The sequence below is a fragment of the Vulpes lagopus genome, chromosome 18 (genome assembly GCF_018345385.1).
Source record: "Vulpes lagopus strain Blue_001 chromosome 18, ASM1834538v1, whole genome shotgun sequence".
Lineage (NCBI taxonomy): Eukaryota > Metazoa > Chordata > Mammalia > Carnivora > Canidae > Vulpes > Vulpes lagopus.
The window spans coordinates 13,493,350-13,510,843 of NC_054841.1; the positions used below are offsets into that span (position 1 = coordinate 13,493,350).

General features: G+C 50.0%; 1 protein-coding gene across 3 annotated transcripts in view; it reads right to left on the bottom strand.

Moving 5' to 3' along the window:
- The window catches only part of EYA2 (EYA transcriptional coactivator and phosphatase 2), a 263,139-nt gene that overhangs the window by 9,262 nt on the left and 236,383 nt on the right, over positions 1-17,494 (bottom strand). For all 3 annotated transcript variants that reach the window (XM_041733544.1, XM_041733545.1, XM_041733542.1), the window contains 4 exons: positions 13,254-13,312; positions 8,191-8,351; positions 4,500-4,614; positions 3,392-3,513 (listed from right to left, as the gene is read on the bottom strand). In XM_041733544.1, coding sequence (XP_041589478.1) covers positions 3,392-3,513; positions 4,500-4,614; positions 8,191-8,351; positions 13,254-13,312 — 457 coding nt within the window. The remainder of the gene's footprint in view (positions 1-3,391; positions 3,514-4,499; positions 4,615-8,190; positions 8,352-13,253; positions 13,313-17,494) is intronic.

The following is a 17,494-nucleotide window of genomic DNA, read 5'->3' on the forward strand; positions in this document are numbered from 1 at the left end:
TGAGAGGATCTATAGAACAGGGCAGAACCTGGAGGCAGCCCTCGCGGAGCCACAGTGGACTGCCCACGCCTGTGAGCGAGAAGTAAACCCTGTAAGCCACTGAGTGTTTGTTATGCAGCATTATCAGAGCAAAAACCTGATTACTGAAAAAAATTAACTTTTCAAGTTAAAACAGGGAGCTGGAGGCCAAATTTCTGTGCAGTCTCAAATTTGATTGCCCTCAGTTAGTTGACCTCCAGGCTGCCAAAGTGAGAAACAAGTTGCTCTAACATTTCCCTGATAGAAACAGAATCAGGGGGACACCTGGGTGGCTCAGTGGTTTGGCGCCTGCCTTCGGCCCAGGGCATGATCCCAGAGTCCCGGGATCGAGTCCCACATCGGGCTCCCTGCGTGGAACCTGCTTCTCCCTCTACCTGTGTCTCTGCCTCTCTCTCTCTCTCTCTCTCTCTCTCTCTCTCCCTGTACCTGAGTCTCTGCCTCTCTCTCTCTCTCTCTCATGAATGAATAAATAAATAAAATCTTAAAAAGAAACAGAATCAGGGGTGCCTGGGTGGCTCGGTCAGTTAAACATCTGCCTTTGCCTCTGGCTGTGGTCCTGGGGTCCTGGGATCGAGTCCTGTGTCAGGCTCCCTGTTCAGTGGGGAGTCTGTTTCTCCCTGCTGCCCCTCCCCTCTGCTCTTGTTCTCTCTCTCTCTCAAAAAAAAAAAAAAAATCTTAAAAAAAAAAAGAATCAATGGGCTGCATGACAATATTTGATGTGCCTGGGTTACAGATTCCTTTCTTGCAAAATCTACAGAAAAAAAAGGTGCTGTTAAATGAAACTTTGCTTTAAAACTTTTATGATAGGACTGAGTGGAGTCTTTGGTGTGTTCATGGTCACTGTGTTTTCCATACTTATCTGGCCACTGACTGGATCCTTTGTTCAGGAATTCTCTTTCAGACGTGACATCCTAGACCAGAGTTTCTCAAACAAACCAGTTTCTCAAACATTCCTGAACAACTGTGACCAAATCTGGGAACCAATGTTATGTAATCTTTAAAAAAAATCAACTCACACTTCTAGTTTTACTTAAATGAATTCATTTAAATACAGAAGAGAATCACTGTATTAAAAAGAACACCAGTCACCCCATTAGGACAGTTATCATCAAAAAAAGAGAGACCAGAACAGGTGTTGGTGAGGATGTGGAGAAACTGGAAGCCTTGTGCACTGTTGGTGGGAATGCACAATGGTGCAGCTGCTACAGAAAACAGTACGGCACTTCCTCAAAAAATGAAAAATAGAATTACCCTCTGATCCACCAATTCCACCACTGGATATTTATCCCAGAGAATTGAAAGCAGAGTCTTGAAGAGGTATTTGTACACCCATGTTGACAACAGCATTGTTTTACAATAGCCAAGAGGTGGAAGCAACCCGCGTATCTATGGACAGATCCATGGATAAACAAAATGTAGCATAAATATATAACGGACTACTTGTTACTCAGCCTTAAAGAGGAAGGGAATCTGACACATACTACAACATGGATATGAGGACATCATGTTAAGTGAAATAAGCCAGTCACAAAAAGACAAATATTATATGATTCCACTTACACGAGGTCTCCAGAGCAGTCACATTTGTAGGAACAGGAAGTAGAAGGGTGGTTGCCAGGGGCTGAGGGCAGGGAGGAATGGGGAGTTCCTATGTAGTACAGACTTAATTTTAGTTCTAGAGATGGAAAGAGTTCTGGAGGTGGATGGTGGGGATGGTGGCACAACGATGTGAATGTGGCTAAGGTGGTAAATTTCATGTTATGTGTATTTTACTATAATTAAATACAAAAAATATTTTAAAAAGAGGTTCTAAATAAGCCTGCAGAGGCACATGACCACAGTGTGCAGAAAGAAAATGACAGGCTCATCAGCTCCTGTTGCAGAATCTCTAAGGGCTGTCTGGGGTCTGAATTTCATTTTAAAATTTAAAAATCTAATGGCACTTTTCTGTAATGTTCAGGCCTAGAACTTCAGTAAAGGCAAAAAATGTTCTGGGAAAATGCTTCCAAAGTAATATATATATATATATTATATTATATATATTTATTATTTATATATTATTTATATATGTATAATATATATTTATTTCAGAAAAAAACAAAGGTAAAAATTTCCAATTAAAAACCTCTTAACTGGGACACCTGCGTGGCTTGGGTTGAGCATCTGCCTTTGGCTCAGGGTGTGATCCTGGGGTCCTGCAATCGAGTCCTGCATCAGGCTCCCCACAGGGAGCCTGCTTCTCCCTCTGCCTAGGTCTCTGCCTCTCTGTGTGTGTCTTTCATTAATAAATAAAATCTTTTAAAAAAAGCAACCTCTTAACTAACTAGATTTATTTTGCATTATTATACAGTTTTAGGTGATGTAAGAATAAAAAACCCAGTTCCCCACCTCCCCCAAACCAATATGACTAGCTCTGCTGATAAATGATGCTGTTCATTTCTAGTTATTAAATTCTCTTATCTGATGGAAGCTCTGAAGCCTAAGGCTTGTTCTCTTTGTTAATAAGGGAGATTATTAAGCATTAAGAGAGATGTCAAAGCAGTATAACACTAAATTGAGAGTCTCTCCTTAAAAAAGAATGAAAAAAAAACCAAACCAATTTTCTCTCTGTATGGTTCAAGGTTATTTGATGACTTGTACCACCTAAATTAAAATCACCTCATGTGCCATGCTGTGGTGGAAACTATTTTAGTAATAGAATTCCATGACTTACCTGGGTTTGAGACACTTAGCTATGGACTACATTTCCCAGCCTCCCTTGCAACTAGCTGTGGCCATGTGACTAAGCTGGGGCCAATAGGAGGTGAACAGAAGTGCCAGGTATCCTGTCTTGAGTCTTGGCTTTAAAACATTGGACCCGTATTACTCCTTCCTCTTTCCCCACTTCCTATGAGCCTGAATGGCAGTGTGGCAGGATTTGGATTTGACCACACATGTAAGAAAAAAAACACCAGGGATGGTGGAAAAAAAAAAAAGATGGGAAGGACCTGGGATCCTGGGTGTGAGTTGTCCCACTAGCCTGGATCACCCACCTCTGGTTTCGTGGACACGTGAGGGGGAAATAAGCTTTGATTCTGATGTGAGCCCTTGTATTTGGGGTGTGCTTGTTATAGCAGCTTTGCAGGTATCCTAACTGATACCTACACTTTATAAAACTACGGAACTAACCACTTCCTTTGGAAGCTGAGGTTGAAGCGAGTGGCTTGTGGGATTCTTTCGGGGATCTGAGTCATGCCTGTGGACAAGTTGTTTAGCTTCCCCAGAGCCGCCTTCCTTAAGCTTCCCAAACAAGGGTTGGAGAGCTAGGCCCACGCTCCCTCCCTGCATCACCCCAAGGTCTGCTTCTCCCTACCTGTCTTGGTTGCACTGTAGATGTTCTCAATAGGAAACACGGAGCCCAGTCCATACAGCAGGACTTTGGCCAGGGCAGGGATTAGTTGAGTGGTAGTGACCAGCACATTGACACAGTTTGGCCTGAGGACAAAGAAGATGGGGTCAGAGCACCAACCAACAGCCAGGCCAGGCCTCACCCTACAGCACGAGCCTGGAGCTGGCCAGAGTTCCAGTGGGGTTTGGAGGCTCTGGCTATGTCATCGTCAGGAGAGGGTAGGGCCCAAAGATCCTTCAGCTGTTCCTCTTGTTTAAGCCTGAGGCTGCCTGGCATACTGAAACATAATACTGAAATATTACTCACAGTGCTAAAATGTAATGCTTATTTAAAATAAATGTTTCTTGCCAGGGCCCATATTTACACAGCTGCAGCCACTCGGTAAGATAAATGAGCAAATATGGATCAGGTGTAGGACAATAGGGAGCAGTGAGGACTAAGGTAAACTGGGGAGCACCTGGCAGTTCTGATATTTTGACAGAACCTGGACACCTGGAGCCAGGGATTCCCTTTCCCAATCTTCGGGACAAAGCGTGTATTAAAACAGGACACATCAGCAGGATGGGCTCATGGGCTACCATCTTGTAACCATTCATATGTTGGGTCGCAAGATTTTTGGAGGCTAGTGCAGAGAGTAATTTGTTCTCTGGCTCAGATGATCTTGTGTAAGAGCAAGAGGCAATTTCCTGGGAGGCCTGGAATGAAACTGGACCCTCCTTGCCTCCTAAGTGCCTGCCAGGTGATCTGCAGCCTACTATAGTTAAAGTGGTTTTCAGTGGGCTTTGTCGTGACTGGTGGGTGTTGTGGGCACAAGGGGATGGGACAGATGGTCCTACGTACAAAGGTCTCTGGCTCTGTTGGACCCTGGTAAGTCTCAGCACCTGTTTGCCCAGCTGGGCTCCAAGCTGTCCCTGGTACTGTACTATGTAACACTTCGTGTTACCAAATGTCTGGAAAGTGTGCAAGGGAGGATTTGGAGGGTCCAGTTCTCCAGGTGTGGAAATGGAGGAGCGGCCGCCCTCGAATGGGAGCAAGTTCAGAGGCACAACAGAGAATGGGGGCTCCCACCTACCGGGAATTGATGAGGTTGAGCGCTTTCAGAGAGTGGGTCAGCCAGAGGTCGGTCAGCGCTTCCAGCTCGGCTCTGAGCTGTAGCCACGTCTCTCTTTTGGGAGCTCCTATCAAGCCTAGGGACAAGGGAAATAAAGACATGGTATTTATCATTTGAGAGGTCTGGGAGGTGGTTAGGGGAGTCTAGCTACTGGTGCCCTGATGTTTCAAATCAGATGATGACCAAGGTCAATGATATTCAGTGATTTTAATCTTATTTTAGGATTGATTGATCCATCATCCTATCCACTGATCGATCCATTCATCCACCCAACCCCTTATCCACCCATCTGCCAGCCCATCCCTCCCTCTGCCCATCCATCCAACAAATAATTTGGGAATGCCTTCTGTGTGCTCAGTATTGTAATAGGACAGATGAACACAGATGAACAGAAAATTATAAAGTTTATGTTGTTACAGTGGAGACAAAAAAACAAATAATAAAATGACTAACATTTATTGAGTGCTTACTATGTGTATGGCCCTGTGCTTTTAACACAATTTATTTTATTCATTTTCACGGTGACCCTAGAAATGGACACTCTTCTTTTTTTTTTTAAATTGAGATATAATTTCAGAAACATTGTGTAAGTCAGGTGGAGAAGCTGAGTCTTAGTGAGGTGGACGGGCTTGCTCACTGCAGGGAAGAAGTATGGAGATAGGTGTGGCACCCGGGCAGCGGACCTCCCCAGCCCACTCCATGGGGTCTCTGAACCTGTCAGTTTCTCAGCTATCAAGGCCCTTAAGATCAAGTTCAGACTCCAGAGCCCATGCCCCAGGGCCTGCTTCGTTGCTTGTCTCATCTCTTGCCATTGCCCTGCTGTCCTTCCGTTCCCACCCTAATGGCCTCCTCTTTGTCCCCTGACGCACCCAGTACGTTTCCGTCTCGAGACCTTTGCACATCTCATCTCAGAGCCTGGAGCACCGTTTACTGTCTTACCTTCCCTTTTGGCCTAAATCCTTCATACTCAGTTTCAATGTCATTTCTTCTGGAAGGCCTACGCTGGCTCTACTTTGTACTCTCCCGACATGCACCTCTTCTTGATAGCTCTTGTCACAAATACGACTTCACACACATCTCTGTGATCATGTGTTTGATGTCCGCTTCAACCACTATGCTGTTTGCTCCATGAGGGCAGGGACCAAGCTGGTTTTGTTTGCCACCGCGGTACCAGCCCCTGGGGGGTACTACAGCAGTATTTGTTCAAGGGAGAAGGATTTCATGCGGACAAAACGTTGCAGGTGGTCTCTGGTTTTCCTTCTCTCTGCACCTTCCCCACAGCCCCGGAGCAGGGGCCCTTAATAACAAAGCAAACTGTCAGGGGCACAGTACCATAGTTTACAAGAGTCTCCCCACATGTACTGCCGTGGGTAGCTAGCTGGTCAACCGCTCCAACTTTGCACCTGTTAGAAGTACGCTCCAAGCTTCTGTCTGCTTGGTCCCTACCCTCAGCTCTTCCCCAGGCTTGGTCTCCTTCCCCAGATGGGAGCAACATTTAAGAAGTGCTCACTGTGGGGCGGCACATTTCTAAGCAACTCCCATATATCAATTCAAATTATCCTGACGTGTATCCTATGAATTGGGCAACATGATTATTCCCAGCTTAAACCTGAGGAAACTGAGGCACAGAGGGTTAAGTAACCTGCTCAGGGTTATAACAGGACGTGGCAGAGGGAGGTGTGAACTCAGGCAAAGGCCTCTGAACCCAGCCGTGCTTCCTGATATTGACTTGTTAAGCCTTTTCTACCTTCATCCTGTATCTTGTGGATGTCTCTCTTCTGAGCTCAACTTCCAGAACCCTTGGGATCTTGGGGTGTGTGGTGACCCCCAGGCTGGAGGCTGTGGCCCCCATTAGGCTCGTTCTGTGATGCAGAAAGAGCTGGGGGAGAGGAGAGGGGAGGTAGCATGCAGAAACTGGGGTGGGGGGGCTGCCCACGGTGTCCTGCCAGGTGCGAGCTCCCCTCGCCTGCTGACACATCGGGCAATTTCCCCTCAGCTTAGGGGAGAGCAAAGCAGCCGGAAAGAAGTCCCGGGTGTTTGCTGGGGCTTAACCTGGATGAGGAGTAGGTGGTCTCTGCTGGCCGGCTCCATCCCTGTCTCCTGCATTCTAGGCACACCTGCTCCCCTCCTCTGCCCACGTAGGGGTGGGTGAGCAAGCAGGGCTGACCCTGAAGCTCTCTCTTCACTCTCGCAGTCAGACTCGGGTGTGAGAGGCCACGGGGTGTGGGCAGAGGTGGGGAAGCGGCTGGTTGTGTGATGCCGGGCAGGTTACTGAACGTCTCTGATCTTGCTTTCCACCTTTATACGACACAGCTGATAAAAGCACTTACCTCATGGGGATGTTATAAAGAGCAAATAAGATATTAGATGAAGAGCCCTGCTAACAGAGCCTGGCAGACAGTAAGCGCTCAATGAACATTAGCTGTCGCGAGGACTGCATTAGGTTGGCAGCCACGGACAAGACAGTCCCGAAGGACTGATGGTCTTTCTCGGGGGAGCAGCAGACACAGAAGAACCTGAAAAACTCCCAAGCAAGACTGAAAGGGACTAGTGAGGAATGTGAGCACCTACGGAGTCCCTGCTGCAGGCACACGGTTGCGATTTTTGTGCCCATTAACAACAGTTTCCGTAACCCAGGGAGCCAGAATTGTTGGCAATTCTCCCCATTTCACAGATGTAGACACTGAGGCTCAGGGAGGTAGCTAGAAAGTGGAGGCACGGGGATGGGAAGCAGGTCCGTCCAGTCTGAGACCCTGAATTCTTCCTGGGACTCTTTCTGGGGCAGGGGGATGGAGCCCTTGGAGCTTTGGGGGCCAAAGGGCATATGGTGGACACCATCAGCTGCGGGCTCCGACCTGCCCTTTATGGGCCTGAGGCTGGTTCCACACACTGTGACAACCAATCCCCCCAAATGCCTCCCGGGGGAGAGGCGGTATCATCACCTGTTAAGAACCCCCAGCCGCCCCCAAAGAAAGAAAGAAAGATGAAAGCAGAGAGGGAGACAAATCACCAGAGGCTCTTAATCACAGGAAACACACTGAGGGCGGCTGGAGGGGAGAGGGGCTGGGGGGGCGGGGAACTGGGTGAAGGGCATGGGGGAGGGCGCGGGATGTGATGGGCGCTGGGTGCTGGGCGCTGGGTGCGACGGGTGGATCAGGGCCCTCCGCCTCCCTCTGAAGCATGTATTATTATACAGCACATGGGAATTAAGTTTAACTAAACTAATTTAATTTAATTACATTTTAATTAAAGTTTAATTAAACTAATAGAGTCTAAGTAAAACCGATGCCCCCAAAGTCATAATGGTCCTAAATGGAAAAAAAAAAAAAAAAAAAAAAAGGACGCACCTGCCCGGAAGGTTCCAGAAACAGCCTGGCGGCGCGGAGGGAGCTCGCCTGCTGTGCGAGCGGCGCCTGGGCCCTGACGGCGCATGCCCCGGGGCGCAGCGCGGGAACCAGCGTCTCCAGTCCCCACCGACGACCTCGCCACGCCCCCGCACCGCGGGCAGAGCGTGGACTCGGCCTCCGCGGCCTGGGGCGGGGCCCACCGGAAGCGGCGGGGGCCCACCGGAAGCGGCGGGGACCCCAGTGCCCGGGCCGCCCTGCCTCAGCCCCCGCCCCGGAGCCCCAGGGCTGTGTGACGCGCCACTCACCGCCCACGTTGTTGCGGTAGGTGTTGTACATCTCCTTCACCCGCCGGTAGCGGAAGGCCAGCTTCCTCATCCAGTCCACGCCGCCGTGGACGCCCGAGCCCAGGCACAGGTTGGCTCCCGGGGCCGAGCTGTGGAAGCCGTCGGCCGAGAAGTTGTAGGTGCTGAGGGGGGAGGGGAGACCGTGTCAGCGGCCCGGGGGCGCTCCTGTCGCCTCACGAGCCTCCCCCGCCCGCTCTCCCCCTTTAGAATTCGAGGCTGCCGCTGCCTCATCCTGACAGAAGGGCCCAGAAGGGTCCATCCTGACAGAAGGGCCCGGACGTGGGGTCGGTCCCGCCACTGCCATCCCCAGATCTGCGCTGCTCCGCGCCCCCGTAAGGCCTGGCTGCTAGCCCTTTCCTCCCATTCCGGGACAGCTCCGGATCTTTCCACAGAAATGACCATATTCTAATTTTTTCCCCATGTTCCAGGAGGCAGAGGCGATCGCTGGTGCTTTGCAGATACAGCCGCCCGCTGGGAGCCTAGCACGCTGGCCCTGAGAGGTTCCTGAGCGGGCTGGGGACGAGTGAGTCGCACAAAACTGGTGACAGAGGTGGCAGCTGGGAACCCGAACAGGAATGTGTGGGCCACTCGCCACCTACAGCGACCAGCACGTGAGAATGAAAATCCCAATGCGCCAGAGAAGCCCCCGTCTTCTTTCCCTCTGCCAGAAACTCTGCAAAATCACAAAGGTCTCGGGGAAAACCAGAGAGCGACGAGGGGGTAAAGGGATAATATGACCCAAAGTTTAAAATACGAGTCTCTTCCTTGGGGCGCCCGGGGAACTCAGCCAGTTAAGCATCAGGCTCTTGATTTTGGCTCAGGTCATGATCTCTCATGAGACCGAGCCCCACAGGGGACGCTGCACTGGGCAGAGCCTGCTTCAGACTCTCCGTCTCCCTCCCTGTGTCCCCTTCCCCCCCTGCCGTTGAGTCTCTTCCTAGAAAAGTGGAGCAGAAGGAAACAGGTCAGTGTGGTTCTATGGCTGTCTCAGGGCGCGACTTTGATTTTTTTTCCCTCTTTGAGTATTTTGTGGTTTCCAGGTTTTCTAGGATGAGCTGAAGAGTGGACACAGACGTTTTATTTATTTATTTATTTTACAAAGACGTGCTGCCACAAAAATGAAGCAGCACTTGGAAATTGCATCTTCTGTACCTCCCCTACTTCAGTGCCCGTGCTGCTGCAGAGATAAGGGCATCTGGGAAGCGTGAGGTGCTGGGTCATGCTCCCTGCAGGGTGTGCGCTGTGTCCAGCAGCAGAACATGGCGTGATGTGACATGCTGCTGTCACCCACCATCTGGGGGTGGGAGCCTGGGTCTCAGCCTTACTGGAGCAGAGGCCAGGCTTTACTCCTGGATATAAAACTCTTCCCAAGGAAGAGCCTTTGTGGTGACAACAAAAACTCTGCAGGAGCCAGACAATGTCTCAGACTCAAAAGTGAATTTCACCTTGTGGGCTTCTGGGGGCATGCAGGCCAGGGGGACACTGGCCCAGGGACTTGATCCTCCAGGCTTCAGCTGTAGACTCTGGTGTGAACGGAGAGACACCAACAGGCTTCTCCCCTAGATATCTTTAAATTCTTGCCCATGGGTCCACACACACACACACACACACACACACACCCCCCACACCCCACACCCCCCCCCCCCAACATACACAGGTTCACCTGTGTCATTTTTCATAGACTTCTGTGAGGGTAAGTATATAAAATTGGAAGTAAGGGGCGCCTGGGTGGTGCAGTGATTGAGCATCTGCCTTTGGCTCAGGTGGTGGTCCTGGGGTCCTGGAATCCAGTCCTGCATTGGGCTCCCGCAGGGAGCCTGCTTCTCCCTCTGCCTGTGTCTCTGCCTCTCTCTGTGTCTTTCATGAATAAATGAATAAAATCTTAAAAAAAATAAAAGTGGAAGCCAGGAAGTCATAATGTTGGAGAGTGGTTAATTCCAGATGGTGGGAATGTGGGTGATTAGTTTCTTCTCTGCTCTTTACTGAATTACTTGAATTTATAAAGATCCATGGAGAACATGATAGGACCTAATAACTTGTTTGCACGAAATATCCTTTTCCCCATGAAAGATGTCCATGGCTTCATTACACAGGCATGCTGCTGCTGCTTCATCTCAGCACCCTCCCTGGGTGGTGATGACCAGGGGCTAAAGAGAAATGAAACAGGCCCCACTGGTAAAAGGGGGCAGACGGCGTCCAACCCCAGGGGCAGGTTGCCACACGTCAAGGACTTACTCGTGCTGCGTACTTTTCCAGGATATTGGCAACCTGATGAGAAGGGGGAGGAATGACTTTACCCCATCATATCCACTCCTGCCCTGCCGTTTCCAGAACCCACACTTCAATCCCCATGTAGGGGATTTTTCTTCTCTACCATAAAGATTCCTGTCTTGCTAGATAATTTCTTCTTTTTTTAGGGCCTTTTTTCCCCCCACCAACCTTATTTCCATGTTCTGGTTAAACGCCTGTGGAAGAAAAGCCCAAGACCTCTCAGCGGTTGCACCTGCCTGTTGGGTGGCCTGAGCAGTGGGAACTGCAGGTCGGCGTTCAGTGGTGGGCTGGGCACTGTGATCCTCCCCAGGGAACCATGGAACAGGTGTAAGAGGCCTCCTGACCATCAGCAGCCTTGTGCTGAGCATCAGTGAACCTGGGAGCCAGGACAGTCCATCCACCCCGAAATTCCTCCTGGGTCACGGCCTTTCCAGCAGCACCCTGCTCTTCCCTCTCAATCTCTTCCGAGAGAAGAGAAGCTGTAGAAGCTGAGGCCAGGCATGAGCTCCCGGGGGTGGTCACAGGAGATGGTGCAGGTCATAGGAGTCTACGCATGTGCAGGACTTCCCAGGCTAGCACCCACCACATCGGACCCGCTGCGTGTGCTCCCCTTGCTGCTGGATGTGCTGGTGATGCCCACAGGGCGCAGGGGAGAGTCTGGGACACAGAGCAATGCTTGGCAGGTTAGCACCTCTGGTGGCTGCTGATCCACTGTGAGGGCTGGCGGTCAGTCCTGGGATCAGCAGCCACCAGAGGTCATGTCTTCCAGAAGGCTGCCTGAATCTGGCCAGTGAAGGTTCCAGAAGGGAGAGGGCCAGCAGCAGGACTGGTCCCAGCAGCAGCAGCAGCACACCTCAGCACGGCTCTCTGGCTGTGACACTGACATTAGCTGGTTCTTCAATGGCAATCAGGTGACGAGCTGCCAGCAGAGCTTCTCCCACGTTCTCTTCAGATTTACGATGTGCACATGCAATACTCTTCCCTCGATGTGTGTACGGTTTCGTCTGGAAGTCCAGGTTGGTGCCACTTAAGTGGGTTCCTGCTGCAAAGAATTTGAGGACAGCCTCCTGCTTCAGTGGCAAGACATCAAGGCTCTGGACGTGGTGGAAGCTTCCTTTCAGTTAGCTGGGAGCCCAGGACCACGCCTTATGGACCGCTCTCTGAGTAGTGTGGAAAGGCCAGGTAATTGATGCTTGAAAAAGAACACATACTAAGAACTCCGAGGACACCCTGGGGGAGAGGCCCGGATGTTCCGCCAAGAGGTGGAGGGCAGGGAGGGACGTCCATGAGTCCTGCCTTCCCCACGTGCCAGCTGTGTGAGTTTCGGCAGGTTCCCTCACCTCTCTGTGCCTCCCATTCCCCAACTGTAAAATGAGGATAATGAGAAGAGCATGTACTCCCCAGGGTAACTGCGAAGATGAGGGAGTTAATGCACATAAGACATCCGGAACAGGGCATGGTGCTAAAATAACAGTTTCTGCTGTTAACTGAAAAAACAAAACAAACAAACAAACAAAAAAACAACCCCAAAAGAAGGGGCATTTAATGTTCGCTCGGTGCCTGGCTCACAGTAGTAGAAATTGCAGAAGAGATTTCTTGAATGGATAAACGGAGAATTTGGTTTCTGGGCGGGGGGGGGAACGTTCCTGGATTGTGGGTTCTGGAAATGAGGTCCCCAACAGCTCAGCATGAGACAGCGTTCAGAGGAGCTCTGCTCTCTGTCCCACACCAGCCAGTTCCAGGGGAGATGTTATAAAAACGGGACCCTGGTCTCTCATTGCCATGAAGGGAAGAGTGGTTCCCAGCTATGACGTCGTGGAAAGGGCACAATTAACCTTGATCTGGGGTTTATTTACTCCATAAATAGAGAAGCCCTGGCTGGCACTGAAGCCTTGCTCCTTGCCAGTCCTGACTGAGAGGGATTTTCAGAATGGCTAATTAATATGAAGCAGGTACCTATCACTTCTCGTGCTGGGCTTTGAAAAGACTTCCAGGGCCCAGGAAAAGAAGCTCTGACTTCTCTTTTAGGAGCAAGATGGAAGATACACCTAGGAAACAAACACTAAGTGAAGTTACTGGTCCCATAAGCAAAACATCATTTGTCTAATAATATTTTTGATGGGCCAAGAGGCACTGGGTTGGGATAATTTTGGATAAGCAGAGATTAACTATGGTTCCATTTTTATAAGGTTTTCTCAGGGGCAGGCTTGGAACATTCCAGCCACATTCCTCTGAAAGCTGTCTCGTTTGGAGCAGTTGGGTACCTTATTTCTGGAATCCATGTCCTAGGAGTGTTTTCCCCTAGAAACAGACCTACCGCTTACTCAGTTAAGAAATATTTTTTTGAGTATTGACTGCATCAACGTTTATATTAAATGATATATGTGGGCTCATGAAGCAGTCAAACCGTTGAAGAAGGGGAGCCAAACTCTTAGTGGTGGTGATTCTGGGAGGCAAGATCAGAACTTTTTACAATACACATGCAGTACTTTGCTAAGCAAACAAAACAAAACAAAAAAACCATACAGAGATAAACATAAGCAGAGTCACAGAGAATCTGTGGACATCTCAGCCTCTGTGATGGGAGGTGATGCGTAGTAGGCTGCATTGTGGGGGTCCGGGCTGTGACCTTGGGTTCTGGCCCAGGCAGGTACACCCATCCTGAGAACCCAGCCTGCTCCTCCTCTCTGCTGGTGAAAGGCGAGCTCCATAACCAATCAAAAGGGGGTATTTTTGGCTCCCCAAATGCCTACCTTAAATCTTGCCCATTGTCATCAGAGGAGACGTCATCAACGTGGATCTGGTCGCAGTCCTACAGAGAAGGTGGCAAGAAGAGAAAAAAAGAGGGAGGAGTGTGACTGGTTAATCTGACATAGTCTCTGGCAGTTGGCTTCACAAAGTGAGCACTGGCCTGGGAGTTAGGAGTCCTGAATTCTTGTCTGAGCTTTGCCACCCAAGGGTAGGTGACCTTCCCTTAAGGCTCGTCCCTTCTTTTGCCTTTGGTTCCCTTATAAATGAGGTTGGCTGTAAAGGGCGTCGGGGGTGGTGTGACTATAATTTAGCATGCAAACCGAGATAGTTCTGCAAGTAAAGGGGGCTGTGTTAAGATTACATTGGGGGGGGACAAGCACAAAACAGGACCACTCCCCTCTACCCCCTAAGTATGTGGGGACATATGGTCACCCCGGCCACAGGGTGAAAGCCTTTGCCTTAATCAAGCAAGGTATGTCCTCTGCTTGGAATGCTCTCCTGCTTTCATGTGCCTAGTGAACCTAGTATTCTTCAAGCATTCACTTCTGGAGGCACCCCCTTCCCCAGCCCTCCTCTGTGTCCCATGATCTGTGCTCATCACTGATTGAGTATATGTGATGGGCACCATCCCAAGGGCTTGCCATTCAGCAGACTCCAATGACATGCTGCTTTCCACCACTCACAGATCTCTCAGTTCTCCTTGGGGAAACACCATAACACATGGGAGTTAAGACCCAGGGGAGAGGATGATGAAGGTGGGCACATGACCCGGGCTCATCCAATCAGAGAGATGCAGGAACCTTCTGGCCTCAGTGATTGTATCAAAGATGAGCATGTGGTCTAAACAGGGCCAATGAGAGCCGGCCCTGGGAATTCGGCTGAGACCTTGGGGAAGGGGTCTCTCTTTCACTGCAGCTGCCAAATGGTGGGATTAAGCCTGGTGAAAAGCAGGTCTGAGAGCTGGAGACAGGAATGAGGCCCTGATCACATTCTCTGATCCCCTGGATCCGGCCCCAACTGAAACCAGAAACCAGGCCACCCTGATTGTGGTAGGCTGAATAATGCCCCCCCAACCTCCAACTGTCCATGCCCTAATCCGGGGGTCCTTATATGGCAAAAGGGACTTTGCAAGGCGTGATTAATTTAAAGGTTTTGAGATGGCGAGATTATTCTGGATTATCCACGTGTAATTACAAGGGCTAAGAGGCAGAGGGATATTTGAAGACAGAAGAGAAGGGGATTGGGGTGGGATTGGGGTACTCAGAAGACGGAGGAAGATGCCACAAGCCAAGAAATACAGGTGCCCACTAGACCTCAAAAAAGGCCCAGATTCCTCCTCTCAGAGCCTCCAGAAGAAACCGGACTTGCCCACGTCTTCAGCACAGTGAAACTGATCCTGGACTTCTGACCTCCAGAACAGTAAGAGAACACATTTGTGTTGTTTTAAGCCACTGAGTGTGTGCTAATTGGTCACAGCCACCACAGGCTGCTCCATGGGCTCTTCAGTTGAAGCTAGTGGAGTTGGATTTCTGTCACTTTGTAACCAGGTGACACGACAGCCTCCACGAAGCTACACATGACACACACCCATCTGTCACTTCTACTTCTGTCATAAAGTCACCCCGGTGATAGGATGATTACTCCTGCGGTCTGGTGAGGCTCAGGCTCTGGAATCTGGCCATCACGTGGCTTGTGTGACCTTGAGCCAGTGGCATGGCCACCCTGAGCCTTAGAGGCGGGGTTGGGAAACCGGAGACTGTGGAATGCGAGGCTTGACGTGAAGAGGAAAGAGGTGCTGTGCTAAGGGCTTCTAGTGCAGGGGCTGGAACGCAGCAGGTGTGGCATGAATTTAGTTTCTAGTGCTGTGTTAAGATTTATAAATGTCCACATGTTGGCTGCCAGGTAATTTCAGGAGGCAGGTATCTCCTGGAAAACACTGCGAGGGAGAAGAGAAAAACATGGAACTCTGAGCTTGACCTCTAAGAAAAAATTGGTGGTGACATCTCTGGACTCTTGATGGGAGGATAGAATCTCGGCGGGGGGGGGAGATGGTGTTTTCAATGCTTTGAGCAAGGAAGAGGCTTGAATTCATCTCTGAGAACAGGAGCTCTGTGTGTGTGTGTGTGTGTGTGATGGGAATCACTTCCCTCGTTGATTTTTATTTTTAAAAAAGTTTTATTTATTTATTTATGAGAGACACAGAAACATAGGCAGAAGGAAAAGCAGGCTCCCCATAAGGAGCCCAATGTGGGAGTCATATCCCAGATCCCAGGATCATGGCCTGAGCCAAAGGCAGATCCTTAAGGCTCCCTCCCTCATTAATTTTTAATTTTTTTATTTATTTATTTATGATAGTCACATAGAGAGAGAGGCAGAGACACAGGCAGAGGGAGAAGCCTGACGTGGGATTCGATCCCGGGTCTCCAGGATCGCGCCCTGGGCCAAAGGCAGGCGCCAAACCGCTGCGCCACCCAGGGATCCCTCATTAATTTTTAAAAGACAGAGTGGGGTGACCATGTTATTATGGAGATGTGGGGTGGGGACAGTGGCATCTGGGGCAGCCCAGACTACTCTGTGGGGATCCAAGCTGGAACCTGGGAGAAGGTGGTGGTGTGGTCACCAGCCCCTCTGGTCTCCTGAAAGGGCTCCGGATTGAAAAGCGGTTTGCCGGAAGGTGAGGTTTGCTTCCAGAGTCCCTGGCACGCTCTGGCCCACAGCTCTGTACAAGGCAAAGCATGACTCAGAGTCCTGACACATGGGACCTTGCACATCTCTTGGCCCGGGACATCACCTGGGCAGGGGCAGCAGTGTGCTCTGACAGGCCTGGGTGGGAAGGGCAGCGGGGACGTTCCACGGCGTGGGCAAGTGGAAGGAAGTGGAGTAGACTGCGGAGAACATGGGATGTTAAATGGTGAACCCAGTGAGAAACTCTTTGGACAGTGTTGGGAAAAAACTGGAGATGCTGAGTGACCACCTTGAGCTAGCTTATAGCTACGCCTCTGCTGTTCCTCATGCCGCATTTCCTTTCTTTCCATGTACCAGGGATTCTCATCGATGCTTGATGGTCTCAGGTATACTTGGTCCCCCTCCCCAAGAGGGGCTGTCCTTTCCTAAGGTGCTTGAGCACGATGGTACACCTGAAAGATTCTATAGTCATGCTAATACAGTAGCGATTAGCCACATGTGGTTATTGGTAGTTATATTTAAATTAATTTAAATTCAACAGCATAACAAATTTAGTTCCTTAGGTCCATTTCGTCCTCAGTAGCCACATGTAGCCAGTGGCTACTGTACTGGATGGAGCATGTACTCCCATCACCACAGAAAATTCTAGCGGACAGTGCTGCTCTCGAGGGGTAAAGGAACCAGGCTGATAACTTCTGTGTTGATAAGCTCAGTTAGGGAAGGGCTTGCAAGCTGGCCTGGAAACGTATCTTATTCAGCCCATACTATGCTTCAAAATTTTTTTTGGAACAACAACCAATATGTAAACTCTGGGGGCTTCTCTTTCTCTCTCTCCCCCTTTCCCTCCTTGTCCTCACTCTCTTTCTCTGTCTTTCCAGATTTTCAGCTACTCTGAGACTTTACACGTTCTGGCAGCGTGGGGCTTGCCTTCTTCTGTCCCAACCATCCTTAGCCCTTTCCAGAGGGCTCTACAGTCTCTTCTGGGTTTTCTTCCCTTCACATTACCTGATTCCTTGGCCCCTGGGCATGCAGGTTGGAGCCCCCTGAGCCAAAGAAATCTTATGTAGGGCCAGCAATCCTGAGATGTTAATTAAAATTGTCTTTAAAAGCCAATGCTAACTTTGAAGACCCAGGCACAGAGAAAACAAAATTAGTAGCAGACTTCTCCCCCAACCCGCTGCTTTGCCTGAAATTGGAAAAACACCTCCCTGTGCCCCCCAGTCCTTGCCTCAAGCTGGAAAGCTGCTCTGGGGGGTCACACGGGCTCAGGCCCCTGGGCAGGGTTCCCCGCGCTTTCCCTGATGTCAGGGGAAAGGTATGTGGGAGGCTCTGGTTTTCTCATTTGCAAGGGGATTGTTGGGGGCGCTAAAGTGTGACAACAGTAGCGATCACATTTCGGACTTAATAAAATACCATGACGCTCAGCTAGACGCTACCTCATACTCCACCAGCTGACCTGGATCCAGTTACCCGTGGAGCCTGGGCTGGCAATGAGGGGAGTGGGACAACACTGAGGATGTGATCTCTAGGGGAGGAAGATCCTCTTCCCCTCAATTCT